Here is a 17489-nt window from a genome sequence, read left to right as displayed (position 1 = left end):
CGTTTCCAATCACAACATTAGCAAATGGCTACCATGACTGAAATCACTGCCCCTTCGAGAGAGAAGCGTATGGCCAAGGCGTGGCTTGGTGCAGTAATTTACATAAAAGTGACACACCCCTAAAACAGGCTGTTTTGAACAGAGCGTTTTTTGGCAGCAAAAATATTTGATCCAAAGTCAATTTTGACGAATGCATGTCACAGACATGTCTTTTACACATTTGAGAACTATTTTAGTATGTTGAAAAGTTGAATAATATGACACCTTTAATACAGCTTCTGACATGAAGAGGTAGCTTAAAGCAATGGTAGTTATTAGAAAATACGGCCAGTAGGTGGTAGGAAAGTATACGAGATCAACCAGGGCCATGTTGCCCAGTCGTTTCAACAGCTTTGTGAATAATGATGAAACTTGGGCCCAATCCCAATACCGCCCTTTACCCCTCATCTCGTCCCTCCCCCTTATGAATCCGCTTTCACGCAGGGCAAAGGAGTTTCCCAATTCTCCTTAAAATTTAGGGGGAGTGTTAAAGACGAGGGCTGCAGGTCCATTTTCATAAAGATAAATGCCGACCTCCCTTGGTTCTCACTTACTACAGTCACGCCCCCTCGGCAACACCGCGGGAAGCAATGACGGAAGCAATGACGGAAGTAATGGCGACACCAGGAAATAATAAAATGCAAGAGACAGATAAATGTAAGTATGCTAATATTTATTGAATGTAATAGTAGTGATAGTGGTTTTATCGAATGTTCTATATACTTTGGCAGAAATTGGCACAATTGTTTGTTTTGGTAAACGCTCGCTATTGTCGCGTCCGTTACGTCACAACCAGCACGCAGCTGCGGCGGCTCGAGGTGACGACGTAGCGGATTGGATAGCGATAGTACGTTCCCAATTCCTAGAGGGGTTTATTGTCTTTGAAAGGAGAGGGGAGAGATAAACAAGACAAAGAATGCAGGGTGAAGAGGAAGTAATGGGATTGCGCCTTGATGATATTCTAATGCTAATTGCTGCAAAACGGAAACAGATACAAATCTTTTTTTTTTTCTTGATGAAAGAGACTCTAATCTTTCTTTTGGTAGGTTCCATGTTTTTATAGCCATAGAACAGAATATTCTGTGGGCCTTGCAAAATCAGTCAAAATCCAGTTAAACAACCAGGAGCGAAGGGGGTTGCTTCAGTGAAAACGGCTGGGAGTGTATGAGTTAAGGAAACCTTCACTGTAATATACAACAAGTACTTTGTATATTGCTGTCTTGGTCCGATACATCATAATTCGGTCAATTTAATATATATTAAAAAAATCTATACTATTAGTCGGTCACACGTGTGTTTTATTCACCAATAAGATTACTATAATAAGTAAAAAGAAAATAATAATTCCTATAGTAATAATAAAAGATAAGTGAAAAATATTTTACTGTATATTAAAAGTGTTGATTTCATCACATTTATTTATGAAATGTGTAAGGCCATTTGTAATATCAACTCAGCCTGTAGAATACACAATAAAAAAAAAGTTTAAACTAATAATAAACTGAAAGAAAATATCTAATGCCCATAAAAAGTCCCATTCAAACTTAAAATCCCGTGTATAATATCCCCCCCAAACACACACACACACAAATCCCTTAAGAAACTGCTTTTTTTCTGTACCCGTGTGTAATATGGTCCCCTGATTTTCTGGCATTCTTCATTATAAAGGCCAACATTTTTTCAGAGTGCCAAGGATATTTTATTCTGGGCTGCTGATTCCAAAAATGGCATCCATTTCTTTGAATTGGCTCGAGTATTAGAGAGACTGATATTTTTGACAGTTAATTGATTAATAATTGGGGATGTCAAAAAGACAGACTCTACACATGAACAACTTGTGGAAATGAGGTGTTTAATTACATAAAATTGTAACATTAGACATTAAATATCATTTTGGAATGTACGCCTTTTTCTATAACATCTAGGTACCGGTAAACATCTAAAAAATCGTATTTCATTTCTTCATATACATTTATTTTTATGATTATGTGTATAGTACAATGAGAGGATATAGGGAAAAAAATGTGCCTCATTCAAGGGATTTTACGGGTAGCCTTCAATGGAATGTGGAGGAAGCTGGAGAACCAAATAAGTATGGCCAGGGTTAAAATTACAGTTGTATACAATATAATATATACTATAATATCTCCTACAAATTGAGAAATCCTAAGGGTATACCAATCACAATTTTCTGGCCGATCATCGATGCCCGATCTTTAAAACATGTGACCTGCCGATCCAGTATTTTTTTCAGTTTGTTTGTTTGCACATGAAGTAGTTCTTGCACACACAAAAAAGTGCCTATTATTCATCACATAGCAGAAGAAGACAGTTGCTGACTTTCAGATTTTGTGGAAGGAGATAAGATTGGTAGAGAAAAAAAATCGGTTTGATTTCAAGGGATTGGCCGATCATCTAAAATTAAGGAAATTGGGGCTGATCTCAAATGTCTTGGGGAAAAAATGCTCCTTACAGTGTCTATTTAAAAATAAATATATAAATCTTTTTGGGAAATAAAGAGAGAGTACCATATTTTTCGCACGATAAGGCGCATCGGATTATAAGGCGCACGTTCAATGAATGACCCGATCAAAGACTGTTTCCATATATAAGGCGCACCGCATTATAAGGCGCATATAATATAAGCTACTGTAGTGGCTGAGGTTGCGTTAAACATCCACTAGATGGAGCTTACTTAACCAATATTGATCCACATATAAGGCACACTGGATTATAAGGCGCACTGTCGGTTTTTGAGAAAATTAAAGGTTTTTAGGTGCGTCTTATAGTGCGGAAAATACGGTACCACAATGGACTTGTGATTAGCACATCTGTCACAGTTGTTAGGTTCACTGACGATTAACGTGTCCACGGGTCCAGACATTCTAAAAGCTAATCCAGTCTAGGGTCAAAGTCACCCATCATCATAATAATAATTAGCGTTCTAGGAAATGGATAGATGGGTACGGCATGAAAGTAAAGTACAACTTATCTTCCAAGCTCATCTCTTGCTGAGGAAAAATGTACCGATCATGCAGCTGCTTGTGTTGGTCCAGTTCGGGCCTCACCCTGCGTGTGACGGTGGGGTCCCTCTGGGCCTTGGAGATGAGGTGGCCCAGCAGCGTGTTGGTGCGCAGGAATTGCAGGCGCACATTAGTAGCCCTGGTGAAGTCCTGCAGCAGCGGTGAGCGGGTGAAGTCTCTGGAGCCGGGCCGACCGTTGATCAAGGACACCACAATCTGGACATTACAGAGCACGTGTTTATTTTTCAGCATTTTTGGACCACAAAAATCACTTTAGTTGCTTTACCTCTCCGTTCTCCAGAGGGACGATTCTCGAATAGTCTGTGGTGCAGAGCTGATCGTCGTCGTTCACGAGACGAGCGTTGGGATGCTTTCCAAACCTTTCGATGCACTCGCGCTGTGAATCTGCATGCAAACAATGTTAGATTGTGCATTTTAAAAATCATGGCTGCAACTTTGTTTCTTTCCTTACCAAAAACACAATGGCACACTACCATAAACTGAGGACTGTTATGACTTTCATGACGGCTACCAATAATGTCAGCTTCCCCCCCCAAAAAAATGCCTCTAGAAAAAAATATCCTGATTGATTATGTCGTGGTGTGGGGTATGTTGATTTAACTCATTCACTCCCAGCCATTTTCACCGAAGCAACCCCCTTCGCTCTCGGCTGTTTAACTGGATTTTGACAGATTTTGCAAGACCCACAGAAAATTGTATTCTATTGCTATAAAAACCGAGAACCTATCAAAATAAAGATTAAAGTCCCGTCTTTCATCAGGAAAAAAAGTATATTTGTATCTGTTTCCGTTTTGCCGCACTTAGCATTAGAATATAAGTTTCATCATTATTCACAAATCTGCTTAAAACACTGGGGAAAAGAGATTTTTTTCAACATGGCCCTGGTTGATCTCTTTGCTCTGCTTCCACCTGCTAGATGTTCTTGTAATAACTAACATTGCTTTAAGCTTTCTCTTCAGTTAAGAGGCTATATCAAAGCTTTCTGTATACTCAAGCATAAAAAAACATTAAAAAAAATCATTTTTGGGACTATGGTAATATTTAAAATGTAAAGCAATGAGTTAAGAGTGATTTTTTCCTCCCCAATTAGATTTTTTCCTTGTCGTGTGTGGGGTTTCTTAAGATGAATTTAAAAAATTGGTATATGTGTGCGTGACTATGTTTTTATTTAATGCACATTTGATGATTTTACAGCTTTGTCAAAAAAACTATTTTCTGATTTTAGAACTTACGTGCAAAATACTGCCAAGGTGTAAAGGTCTTCCCGTTGTCCACGGAACGTTCCAGCACCCACAAGTCGGGTCGAGGAGAATTAGCAAACTTTATGATGATGTAAGCAACATGAAACAGCTAAGAAAAAAAAAAAAAAAGACAATATGGTTAACATCAAAGGACACGCTACTGCAGTTTCATATGGCAACATGTATTGGTCACTACATAATTACTGATGACAGTGGTAAGTAGGGTTGCTCGATTATGGAAAAAATAATAATCGTGATTATTTTGGTAATAATCGAAATGAAGATTCCAAACTATTATTTTTTTGTTGAAAACAGCCAGTAAAAGTTCCTTTTGGACCAAACAGAATTTATAATAATATAGATTATTTATGTTAGCAAAAATTTGAAGTTGGGGTGCAGACTGTGCAGTATGTTTTGTGGGGCGCAAGCTAGTTTTGACAGGGGGTGTGTGGGGAAAGAACTCGTATGGGGGCGTGCCTCAAAACAACTCAAAATTAATATTATTAGGGCTGCAGCTATCGAATATTTTGGTATACTATCCTACTAAAAATTCTAGAGAATAATTGGGTATTTGGATAGAAATAAAAATATACCTGTATATACTTTCTTGGTTAAAGAACAATTATAAATACAGAAGACAAAAAACACATTTGCATGTAATAATTCACAATCAACATTTCATTTTTAGAAAATCAGCTTCTTCTTTTCTTTTTTTTTTACTTTTTTTTTTTACTTAAACTGTGCTTGTCAGTAGGGGTGTGAATTGCCTAGTAGCTTGCGATTTGATCTGTATAATGATTCATAGGTCGATTCGATACCAATTAATCTTGATACGAATCGATAAGTCAATTATTGCGATTTTTTTTTAAACAAAAATTTAGAAAATACTAATCAGTAAACTTGTACATGTACAAGATTTGTATGAAAATGTACTTCAGGCTTATAACTGTGAGCCACTGTATTTAACAAACAGATTAGAATCTGTTTCATGTTTGAACAGCATTGAAATAAAATATTAAGGCTTAATGTTCCATTAATATAACATTCTTCCATGTTTAAAGTGGGAAACCTAACCCTAAGTAAGACATTTTGTTGAATATTTCCATCAAAAATTGATCTTTCAATGCGGCTGCATATGAATCGATACGAGAATTGTGTGCTGTAATATCGCGATATATTACCGAATCAATTATTTATTTTTTTTAACACCCCTACTTGTCAGCAAACTATTTTCCTCTGAAACAGTGAAATCTCTCCCCATAGATTTTGGTCAATGGAACTAAAGTGACGTAAGACCCACAATAGGGATTTTGTCGGCTAAATAAATAGCACATTTGAGTAAACCTGGTTTGTTAATAAGTGATCAGTAGGAACGGCAAATTAGTCAGGCTGTCAGCATCAAAGTGTGCACAGTCCATCAATCCATTTTCTGAACCGCTAATCCTCACGAGGGCCGCGGGCGCGCTGGAGCCCACCCCAGCTGTCTACGGACTGTAGTTTTTTTACGCCTTTGAAAAGTAATCAGACTGCTGGAGCACTTTACCGCTGCTAGCTAGCGCGGCTAGCTTGCTGCTTGGTGCTGGTAGCTCGCTGTTAGCTAGCAGTCGCCGCTAAACGCTGGCAACAGGCACCGTACAATACAATGTCAGCATAATTATGTTTTAGCACTTTTAACTGAAGCATAACGTGACATGAGCACTTTGTGTTACTGACGTCTGTCGCAACACGCGGCAACAGTTTGTGGCACTTATATTGCCGTTGTTCACAAACTCTGAATAGACGAGCACGTCGTCAGTCCTTTAACGCGACGACACGCTTCCGGAAACAAATAAAAAATAAAAGCGCTAAGGTAAGGTATATTTTGAAATTGGGTTTCTCTCAGTGTTAGCCTCGTATACTAGCTACTGAAAGAGGCTAATTATTTGTCCTCTTTTGCGTGTTCCAAAAACTTGAAGATAGACTTCTTGTGAGAAAAAATCCTTGCAAGGATGATTTATTTACAGAGTCTCCGGTCACACAAAACACTGAACATCACATAAAAGGTGGAATTCCAGGGTGCGTGTGTGCCCCCTCTTTTGCGGAATACAGCTTTTAAAGAATCCAAATCAGTAAGAGAACACCTATTCTCCTCCCATCATGAATAAGTAAAACAGATTGGTTCTCACACAATATGTTACATAATATTATTTTCGTACACAGTCCGCAGCTGTGTTCATCTTTTTAGACAAAATATACTCTCAGGGTACTTTTCGTACTTTTTTCCCAAAACAATATCTCACAAACAAATTGAACTAGATTTAGAGTGGCCATGAGTGATGGTGCTCCTCAGGGTATGTGTGTGGCAAAATCTGTTCTTACGAAGAGAATGTGTGTGCGCAAAACACTGAGAAGGAATTTTTAGACCAAACAATATACCAGCTTAGGTTAAGGTCAAATTATACTGAGTTCAACACTATTTCACCTACTTTACACATCTATCAAAGATTTCAACATGGTTAATATATGAAATAAAGAATTAAAAATGTTAATAATGTCTAACACGACTTAGCTTGACTACGACTATCTCAGCTGGTATCAGAGGCAAAAATGACTCGTTTCAGCCCTATTATCAATAATCATCCTTGTACGATTATGGCAATTTTGTAATCGTGCAGGGTAATAATCAAAATTGTAATTGAATTTTTGATTTTTGCTTAGTGGTAAGCGTTCTGACTTTCTCTTTCAGTTTGTACAAGTCAACATGAAGACAAACAATGGTCAAAAGTGTTTGTGGAGTCCATAGAAGCAGCGAAAGGCCTACCGGGTTTGTGTAAAGAGCTCAACCCACATGATCTGCTCCCTGAAATCTATATCTCCATCGCTCATCAGAAACATACAAGGGCGGAACATAATGTCTGTGATTGTTTCTGGCAAAGCGCACATTTCCATTTTGTCTGCAGTGCGGCATCAACAAGCAGGTGACATCAGCTTGATGGAGCGTGACACAATGGACAGGTAATTGATGCTCGTCAAGGCTCCCATTGTTATAGTCTGGCACGGATTGTGTGTGTCTTGGCAATGAAAAGCCGCACCTACACTTGACCACCAGCTGGAGTACAGAAGAAGATGTTCTACGTCAACACTTGGAAACCATCCTAAGGCAATATTTAACATGTCAATAACGGAGGCGCCACCAGGCAGTGCTTTCCAAATTCTTTGGGATTGAAGTGATTGATGAAAAGCGAAGCAGGAATATTGTGTGCTCCTTTTATTCCGAGACGTTTGCATAGAATATCTCCCTTGATGCGTCCAAGGCAGGCCTGCACTCGTCTAGCACCCATCAGTACTTTGATGAAAAAACCCAGCAGGCAAGTTTTTGTTTCTGTTTAAAGGAGACATATGAACATTTTTCCATAGCTTTTAATAACACAGCATTTATCAAAAATACCACAAAGATCAAGATTTATGCTCTGATATTTGCACATTTTTAGGGGCCGAGCATGTCTCATGAAAGTGATGGACCGTATACCCCACCCCACATACTGCTGGGCCAATACTAAGTCCATAACAACCAGTTGAGTGGGTAAAACAAACAAGCATCCATATATAAAGACAATAAAAGCATTTTTACTTGTGCAGGTAGCAGTTCGTACGCCATAGTGACGGGAATTCAAACGTTTTGGTCCTTTCATAAGAGAACCAATGTGAGGTTCCAGGTCACTGGACCAAGTGGCTCACAAAGAGTTCTGCTTTATCTCCCAAGTGTTTGATGGGATTCATTAACATCAAACTCATCCTAGCATGTCTTCATGAACAGGAGGAGCTTCTCCAAATTCTTCCTTTATAGATAGTATTCACAAATGTGAACAAACAGAGGAATTGAGAGCTCGGAGAAGAATTGCAAGGATATATCAAAAAGATTTGCAACCGACAAAGTCTACCAAAATGTGTTCTGACTAGGGGTGTTAGAAAAAATCAATTTGGCAATATATCGCGATATTACAGCGCGAAATTCTCAAATCGATTCACTATGCAGACGAATCGATTTTTAAACATACATTTTTTATGGAAATATTCAACATAAAGCCTTAATATTTGATTTCAGTGCTGTTCAAACATGAAACAGACTACAACCTGAATTTTCAGATAAATACATTTTCATACAAATCTTACAGTGTACATGTACAAGTTACATATACATGTATCAATTTATAGATTTGTATCGGGATTAATCGGTATCGAATTGAATCATGACCTATGAATCGTGCAACGAATCGAATCGCCAGGTACTAGGCAATTCACACCCCTAGTTCTGACCATTTGTTAAAATGCATTTTACCGTATTGTGATTGTGATACGTGACCCACTCTGACTAAAACAAGATCAATGGTCAAAAGTTTTGATTTTAAGATTTCTCCATATGCCCACCCTTAAGGTCTCTATTTTCTTTTCCCAGCAGACCAAAAGTTGAAATTGTAATCAAAGCGTACGAAAATGAGCGATGAGTCAACAATGCTGTTGTGGTAAACATGCTAGTGCTTATAGCTAGCAATATAGCATGTCTCGCTAACCCGAGATTTTTCTCCTCAAATTCACAAATGATTCATATAAATGCGCACAGCAACCAATAAAAGCCAAAAGTCCGGCGTAATTTCACCTTACAACAGCACATAGACGAGCAGAAGAGGCAAGAACGTTCATGTTTTGGGCTGAGCCATCTTACTTCAGAGCATATGCGAATGTCGTCATGGAGTCCGGATACTGTCAAGTGTTTGCAATCCAACTGATTCCATTAATCAAACAAAGTTTCAAGTTCAACGTGTACAAGCTCCAAGGACTGTTGATCTAAGCCTTCCGCATGTCTTCTTTACACAAGTAATGTTAGAGCAAGCTGAGGATGACATATCTATAACAAAATAACAGAGGTGCTGTAAAACGAGACACAACAAATGGCGCATTACTGTAACTTTTTACAATAATTACTTTTTTTAAATATGGTAACTCAGTTACAGTTACATTATGGTGCGTGGGTTAGTTACTTTATAAATTATTTAATTTAATCATTTAATTGTGGGACACTCGTGAGGGAGGATAAGCGGTTCAGAATCAAGTCATGAATGGATGGCTGGTGTGTACTGTACTACTTCCTGTTTACAATGGATTGCATTGCCACTGCCGTACTAACGAAGAAGGCGCATTGTGGGCGGGTATCAGGTTCGGCAGTCATGGAGAGTCAAGGCGAGTGCAAGATGAGTTTTTCGGCGTGGAAATACGCTCATTACTTTACTTTAGTTGAGCATAAAGCAGTGGTGGGCAAACTCAGTCCTCGAGGGCCGGAGTCCTGCAGGTTTTGGATGTTACCCTGCTCCAACGCAGCTGATTCCAATCAACAGGATCGTTATATGGCTTACGCTTGTTGATGAGCTGATCATATATCAGCTGTGTTGGAGAAGGGAAACATCTAAAACCTGTAGGACTCAGGCCCTCAAGGACCGAGTGTGCCCACCCCTGGCATAAAGGAACAGTGTTTTTTTTTAAGTAACTAAAGAGTAACTTTTAATAGTAACACATTACTTTTTTGTTTAAGTAATCATTTAAGTAATTGAGTTACTTTTAAGATGAAGTAACTAGTAACTGTAACTAGTTACCATTTTTTAGCCATGAGCACAACACTGCTCGCGAGTAGAGCTGTCAAATTAATTGATTAATCGACGAGTAATCGATTATCAAATTAATCAACAACTATTTTAATAATTGAGTAATCGTTTGGAATCGTTTTAAATTTAAAATGGTCCAAATCCTCTGATTTCAGCATATCAACAGTCATTGTTCACTGATTTCTACAGTCCTTCATGAAAGGAGGTTATCTTCCGTGTTTAATCATAATAAGACATTTGCAAACATATGTTTTTTACTTTGGAAAACAATGACTGAACCGGTAACATAGGAGAACATCTATCCCCCACTTTTTTTTTTTCACTATACAAAAACAAAGTATGAAAAACATCAATCACTACTTAATAAAGACTAATCGGGGGGAAATGCTTTTGTAATACACTTAAATGCAAAATTAAAATGAACCCAATTAGTCGAATAATCGATTGAATAATCGATAGATGAATCGATTCTAAAATTATTCGATAGTGACAGCACTACTCCCGAGATCACATCATCTTGTGATTGTCAGTGAAAACTACTATATCTATAGTTGGAAACATAGATTTGTCCAAAGTGTCTTGAAAAGATGAAGATTTAAACATTTATTGGGAAGCTAGACAACCCTAATTAATGCACTCATTAATTGATAAGGTTCATGTCTCCATACTTTTGTCCACATCAGACCCACTTCAAACAACATGTGGGCACTGGGTTTGTTTCAAGTGTGTGTTTAGACTGGCCGAGCCGAGTTACAGGGACAGAAATGAAAGCAGGCGATGTCACATCAGGGTTGGTCTTATCCTGAAAGATTCCTCTCAAAGTCACCGGCATCAACAACACAGCCACATTTAGCCGATTAAAGAGTTTTTATGTGAGGCTGGAATGCATAAATTGTGCAGTGCCCTAATGTAGCACAACCTAAACAGAACGGCGTTCATTAAAGGACACTGTTGAGACGCTGGAGCCTGACTTGCAGTTAACATCTTAATCCGTTGTGTATCTATCACACGGGAGAGAAGATTTTCACCGCTGTGAGTTACGGCTAGTGACAGGTTCCCCAACGCGACGGCACGCTCGGCTTCACGGGGCGGGAATGTGACGCTATGAGCGGAATTTGAGATGGATCCGCATGCCAGCTGGCACGTCTCTGACCACCCTGACTCACCCCCACCCCTCTCCTCACCCCTAAACTTCCTGGCAGTCTTTTATTGATGGCGGTGGGTAGCCCTGCAAAGCTTTGGTTCTATTTTCAGCTCTGGTGTTTGCCTGCGCTCGTCCGTTTTCCCATCCTGTTGCATGAGCAGGGGGTTTCTCTGATTAGCTTGGTGGGACACACCCAACGCAACGGGAGGCTGCTGGACTTGGGTGGACGAGAACACTGATTAACTCGTACACTGCCATTGACGGCTATAGACGTCAAAAATTCATTTGAACTATTTCTATTAGTTTAACATTTTTTCCCACTTTTTGTTAACAAGAGTATGAAAACATAGATTTTTTTTTATTGTATTAGAACAGATATAAAATGTATGATTAATCGTGAGTTAACTAGTGAAGTCATGCGATTAGTTACGATTTAAAATTGTAATCGCCTGCCGCCCCTAATTGTAAATAATCTTGTTTAAATAAAAAATATGTTTTTTTTGTTTAAAAGAAAAGATTAAAAATTAGGGGCATCAGGCGATTAATTTTTTTTAGCGTAATTAATCGCAAGACTTCACTAGTTAACTCACGATTAATCACAAATTTTATATCGGTACTCAATGTACAATTAAAAAAATTATAGGTTTTCATACTCTTGTTACCAAAAAAAAAAAAGTTTAACTAATAGAAATAGTTCAAATGAATTTTTTAAAGTCTATAGCTGTCAATGGCAGTGAATGAGTTAAAGGAGGATCCAAAGCGGCGTTACCTCGCTTGAAACCTGGAACGGATTTCCATACTTATGAGCAATATAATATGATAACGATTACAATATTGTGGGAAGGTTGGTGAAGCTCACAATAGTGTAAAAAACAAAAACAAACTCATGATATTAAAAAATAATAATAAATACGCACAATTTTGTGGAAAATATGTTGCAACATGACGATGACGATATCGTGGCCATTTTAATATCATTTATTATTCCAGTGTGAAAGGAGAGCTATGGTCAGGGATAGACATTTCAATCTCTTAGATGCTAGGAGAACAACCAAATAAGCCCACTCACATATAGTAGGACCTGCTGTCTGCCACAGCTCACGCCCAGACACTCACAAGTCAACTCGACAATGTTACACACCCCGTTTTTTCAAAAGCGGGGTGTGTAACATTCCTACTAGGGGTGTTAGGGCAATATATCACGACATTATGAGGCCCAATTCTCGAATCGATTCGATATGTGGTCTAATCCATTTTAAAACATAAATTTTTATGGGAATATTCAACAAAACGTCTTAATTAGGGTTAGGATTCACACATTAAGCATGGAAGAATGTTATATTAATGGAACATTAAGCCTTAATATTTTATTTCAGTGCTCTTCAAATATGAAACATGAGACTGCAACCTGTTTGTTAAATGCAATGGCTCAGTTATAGTAATAATAAATACATTTTCCTACAAATCTTACAGTGTACATGTACAAGTTTACTGATTAGTATTTTCTAAATTTGAGTAAAATAAATAAATAAATAAATCGTAATAATCAATTAAATTCGCATCGGGATTAATCGGTATTGAATCGAATCGTGACATATGAATTGTGATATGAATCGAATCACCAGGTACTAGGCAATTCACACCCCTAATTCCTACTGCCGTAAATATACCATTTTATGTGTGTTTTCAAATACATTTACAATATGTTCAAAAAGTAGGGATGGACGACAATAATGCCCCTCTTGTGGCCATTTTACAATCAGGAACTAGAAATTACAACTTAGAAGAATAGAAAAATGTCATGAACTCATTGACTCACAGACATTTTCACTGAAGTAACCCCCTTCGCTCCTGGCTGTTTTACAGGGTTTTGACTGATTTTGCAAGGCCCACAAAATATTGTGTTCTATTGCTATAAAAACCTACCAAAAGAAAGATTAGGGTCTTTAATAAAGTATATTTCTCTCCGTTTCTTTGTAGCAGAAATTAGCATTTGAATATAGCTAAGTTTCATCATTATTCACAAACCTTTTTAAAACAGTGGGGGAAACTTTCAGCTTGTTGCAACATGGCCCTGGTTGATTTCTTATACTCTGCTGTCACCTGCTGGCCGTTTTTGTAATAACTGCCATTGCTTCATGCAAAAAAAAACATAACGTCTAAATATGTCTTTCGGAGCATGGTAATATTTAAAATAGAACGTATTTATAGGTTCTTGGGAGCAAATTAGCTCATTTCATGCAGTTTTAAGGAAAAATGCTGTATTGGGATATAGCCTATATAAAGTAGGTTTTTCTTTAAAATTATCTCTCATTGTTTTTTGGGGAACTTTTATGTATTAGTGGTATTGGTTCTTGGTGTTGGTATTAGGGTTGGGCGATATAAACAGTATATTCAAAATAAGGTATAAATTTTGCCCAAGGTAGAAATTTTGACTCTACTGTCTTAACATGGTGGCGCATGTTGATGACGTCATCGCATAGTGTATGTTGATGACATCATCATATCTGCGTACCGGCCTTGCGCATGGCTCGCGCTCAGAGTAACAAATAAGAGTAAAAAAAATGATCGCGAGTGGTACATGAAGCTTCATTTTCCATCACTATTTGCAACTATTTCTTCTTCGTCTCTTTGTGTTACATAAAACCTAGACTTGTGCCATTTACAATGGCCACTTGTGCATGCCCTTGTGATCTTCAAGTAAATACTTGCTCTAAACCAGTTGTACTGTTTTCATTTAAAATATTAGCAACATTCTGTCTTTGCACTATTTTGCACCAGAGTGCTTTTAATTTTTATATGAGATTAGCACAATACTGTAAATGTTGTTATCCAAAGTAAATTTATTCTTTCATTGTTTTTTCTCTTATCCATTAAGTTATCGTGAAGGGATGCAGTTTGTACCGCGATATGAATTATGAGCCATATTGCCCAGCCCTAGTTGGTATCCATGACTATTTAAGAGTTGAGTACTCGTAGTGGTATTGGTCTGAAAAAAAAAGTGGTATTGAACATCATTATAAAGTACAATATGTCATTTGCTAAAGCTGCAAAAATTATATTTTAGGGCTGTCAAAATTAAAGCCTTAGCTCTGGAGATTCATTTCAATTCTTAAAAGTGTTTTAAAAAATTATTCAATTAACTCAGTTTTATTTATTTCCAACTACTACTACTTCCTGTTACGGCCAAACTTAGCCACTGGCGCAAAGATGGACAAACACGGACTGTAGTTTTACTTTCAGTTTTACTTACTGACGCTTGTTGGAGAAATCTCAAGTAATTTGCGTACTTTTCACAACCAAATTCAAATAGCATATTAGACTAATAGGCTAGTTGTACATCTTTGGGCGTGTCATTTCAAAGCAAAGTACCCTTCACAATAAACTCTTGTGAAGTGTGTGGGCTGGACTGACCCCAAAAATAAAAAAATATCGGCCCTGGCATTTTGCCCACACCTTGCTACCACATAGCGCTACCACTGATTTTGATTGGTTTAGTTTGCTATCGACTGTATATTGTAAATGAAGTAATGGGTTGCTCCTTCTAAATTGTGGGCCGGTCTGTTAAAGTGAAATTGAAGAAAATAATCATTAAATAGCACCACATCGGCTCCAAAATACACTGGCCCACCGGGTATCTGCCCTGTATGCCAGACGGCCAGTCCAGCCCTAAACCTGGAAGCGAGAAGTTCTGAGAACTGTTTCTATGCGAAAAAAGATGGCCTGTAACGCTGAGTACATTTTGATCAATTTGTTTAATAACAGTTGTACTTTACAGGAGAGGAATTCTATTCAAGGATGAAAGAAAGTTAGAACAGTATTTGAATCTAAATATACTTTCTATTTGATGATTTTACATTAATTCCAAGATTTTACTCGAGAAATATCTGTTACAAGCTTTGTAGACAAAGGTAGAAGCAGAAGTAGAAAACATTTGATTAATCGCGATAAAACACTCTTAATTATGGAAAATGGTGCGATTAATTAAAACATTTTAATTGTGTGATAGATCATAGAACAATTATAAATTATCCTCACGTAATGAATTTTGTTGACCGTCTATTTGAGCGTTTACGGTAATCATCACACCTTTCCTCTTTGCCATCAATGTACCCCGGTGAATAAAGCACATTCCGAACTAGAATAAACCTCCTCCAAGGCCAAACATCCCTGAACATGTCTGACTCCTAGATCTGTGAGATCACTACACTACTTGGCCCTGATGAAGATGGACTGTCACCGCGAAATGTGATTTGTTTTTTCTCTCACTTAAATTCACTGGAAACGAACAACTAATTTACTGGCACGTTCATGCTTGACGTAGGTCATAAAACAATGTTAATGGTGCAATGACTCTATTCATGGTATCTTGGAATAGTATGACACTAAGCAAGAGTCCTATCACATTCAACTGATGTCATTTGATATTATTGTTCTCCTGCTATGCTGTGTTGTAGTAACCAGAGTTATATTTCTGGATTTATCCACAGTATTTCTTGGTGACAGCTTCTCTCTGCATTCATGCACCATTTAAAAGGGACTTTTTATCGCTATTCCTAGAAGCACGTTTGATAAATTGCTACCACTCATTTGCAGTGCTGTGATTCACACTAACAGCTGACTGGAAGCTTTTATATGCGTGTGCCCCCATACTGGCACACTTTTCAGATCCCTCTAATATATTTTAGCATACAAGTGTGTCTCTCTCTTTTCTAGATGACTGAATTGCTGTCAAGTGTTAATTTGGAGGTCAGGAACCCACGCAGGAGGCAGCTGGCCCAGAGCACTTCACACCTCAGGGTGCTCATTTATCACAGCACACAAACTAAACTGGCTGTGAGCTGTCGCTGCTTGGTCATTTCAAAATGACAACAAACACACACACACACGCACGCACGCACACACATATGTTTGTTTTACTATCTTTGTGGGGCCATTTCATTGACATTGGCATTTCCTAGCCCCTTCCCCTAACCCCAACCATCAAAAATGATTGCCTATCCCTATTCCTTACCCTAACCTCAACCATAACCCAATTCAAACCTAAATTCTAAAACCAAGTCTTGACCCTCAAAAAGAGGTCTAAACTTGTGGGGCCCAGCAAAATTGCCCCACATGGACGGGTGGGCCCCACAACTCTGTGAAATCCAGAAATGTTGGCCCCAATATGTAAAAAAAACAAGAACGCACATACACACAAGTTAGTTTTACTATCTTTGTGGGGCCACCTCATTGACATAATGCATTTCCTAGCCCCTTCTCCTAACCCCAACCATCAAAAATGATTGCCTACCCCTATTCCTCACCCTAACCTCAACCATAACCCAATTCAAACCTTAACTCTAAAACCAAGTCTTGACCCTCAAAAAGAGGTCTAAACTTGTGGGGCCCAGCTAAATGGCCCCACATGGATGGGTGGGCCCCACAAGTCTGAAATCCAGAAATGTTGGCCCCACTATGTAACAAAAACAAGAACATACACACACACACACACACACACACACACACAAATATACACTTGGCATGTCAGGTGAGGATATTTTGACAGCACATCCGTGTTCGTCAGAGGCATTTACACTTACAAGGAAGACAAAATGTTGACTTAAAGGGCTGTTTTGCGCAGACGTGTCATGTTAAAGGTTGTCGGGATGCCTTAACGTGATGTATATGAGACGCTTTTATGTGGGGTGCAAGGTCAGGAACCCGAGATGCACGCGCACGTCAAACAGTCCATACATGTCACAAGTCATCACCTGACCTTTTGTGACACCCGTGAGCAGCCCCGTGCATGTTAAGCCTGCTGGCATCACTCACAAGTAAGGAGGGGCTGAGACACTTTTAAGTGTTTTTGTTTACAAGCTTGTCAACCTGTTTCATGTCTTTACGACAACTCTGGCTGCTGCTCGTTTGCCAGCATAAGGAAATAGTCATGTGTTCTTGCGCTTGGCAGCATGGTGGATTTGTGTATAGCACATCTGCCTCACTGTTCTGAGGGTGTGGGTTTGAATCTTATCTTTGCCTATCTGTGTCAAGTTCATATGTTCTCCCTAATATACGCATGGATGCACAATCGGGGGTAGAAGGTGGAGATCTTCTTTTAATAGTACTTTGCACACGTTGATCTCCTCATCTAAACGCCATTTAGACCGCTCGGCTGTGCTGTGTTCTGTGCTGAATTTAAAGGGACAGCAACATGAAAAATCTGCTTTTTGGAGCTTTTAGCCATGTTAAAATGCTAATTCCTCACCCAAAAGTGGTGTTTTCCTCCATTCGCCACTCTATGAGAAATTCTAGGTCATTCTGCTCTCCAAGTACCAGCCCCTCCCAACCTGAGAAAACGACCTGTTTGGACGTCATTTGGAGCGGATCCACCCCCGCACCGCCT

General features: G+C 38.5%; 1 protein-coding gene across 4 annotated transcripts in view; it reads right to left on the bottom strand.

Moving 5' to 3' along the window:
* The window catches only part of LOC144043286 (laminin subunit alpha-3-like), a 119013-nt gene that overhangs the window by 79787 nt on the left and 21737 nt on the right, over nucleotides 1–17489 (bottom strand). For all 4 annotated transcript variants that reach the window (XM_077556728.1, XM_077556727.1, XM_077556730.1 and 1 more), the window contains 3 exons: nucleotides 4316–4433; nucleotides 3349–3467; nucleotides 3108–3278 (listed from right to left, as the gene is read on the bottom strand). In XM_077556728.1, coding sequence (XP_077412854.1) covers nucleotides 3108–3278; nucleotides 3349–3467; nucleotides 4316–4433 — 408 coding nt within the window. The remainder of the gene's footprint in view (nucleotides 1–3107; nucleotides 3279–3348; nucleotides 3468–4315; nucleotides 4434–17489) is intronic.

The sequence above is a fragment of the Vanacampus margaritifer genome, chromosome 2 (assembly GCF_051991255.1).
Source record: "Vanacampus margaritifer isolate UIUO_Vmar chromosome 2, RoL_Vmar_1.0, whole genome shotgun sequence".
Classification (NCBI taxonomy): Eukaryota; Metazoa; Chordata; class Actinopteri; order Syngnathiformes; family Syngnathidae; genus Vanacampus; species Vanacampus margaritifer.
Note: the sequence above shows the minus strand (reverse complement) of the source record. Positions and strands in the feature narration are given on the sequence as shown.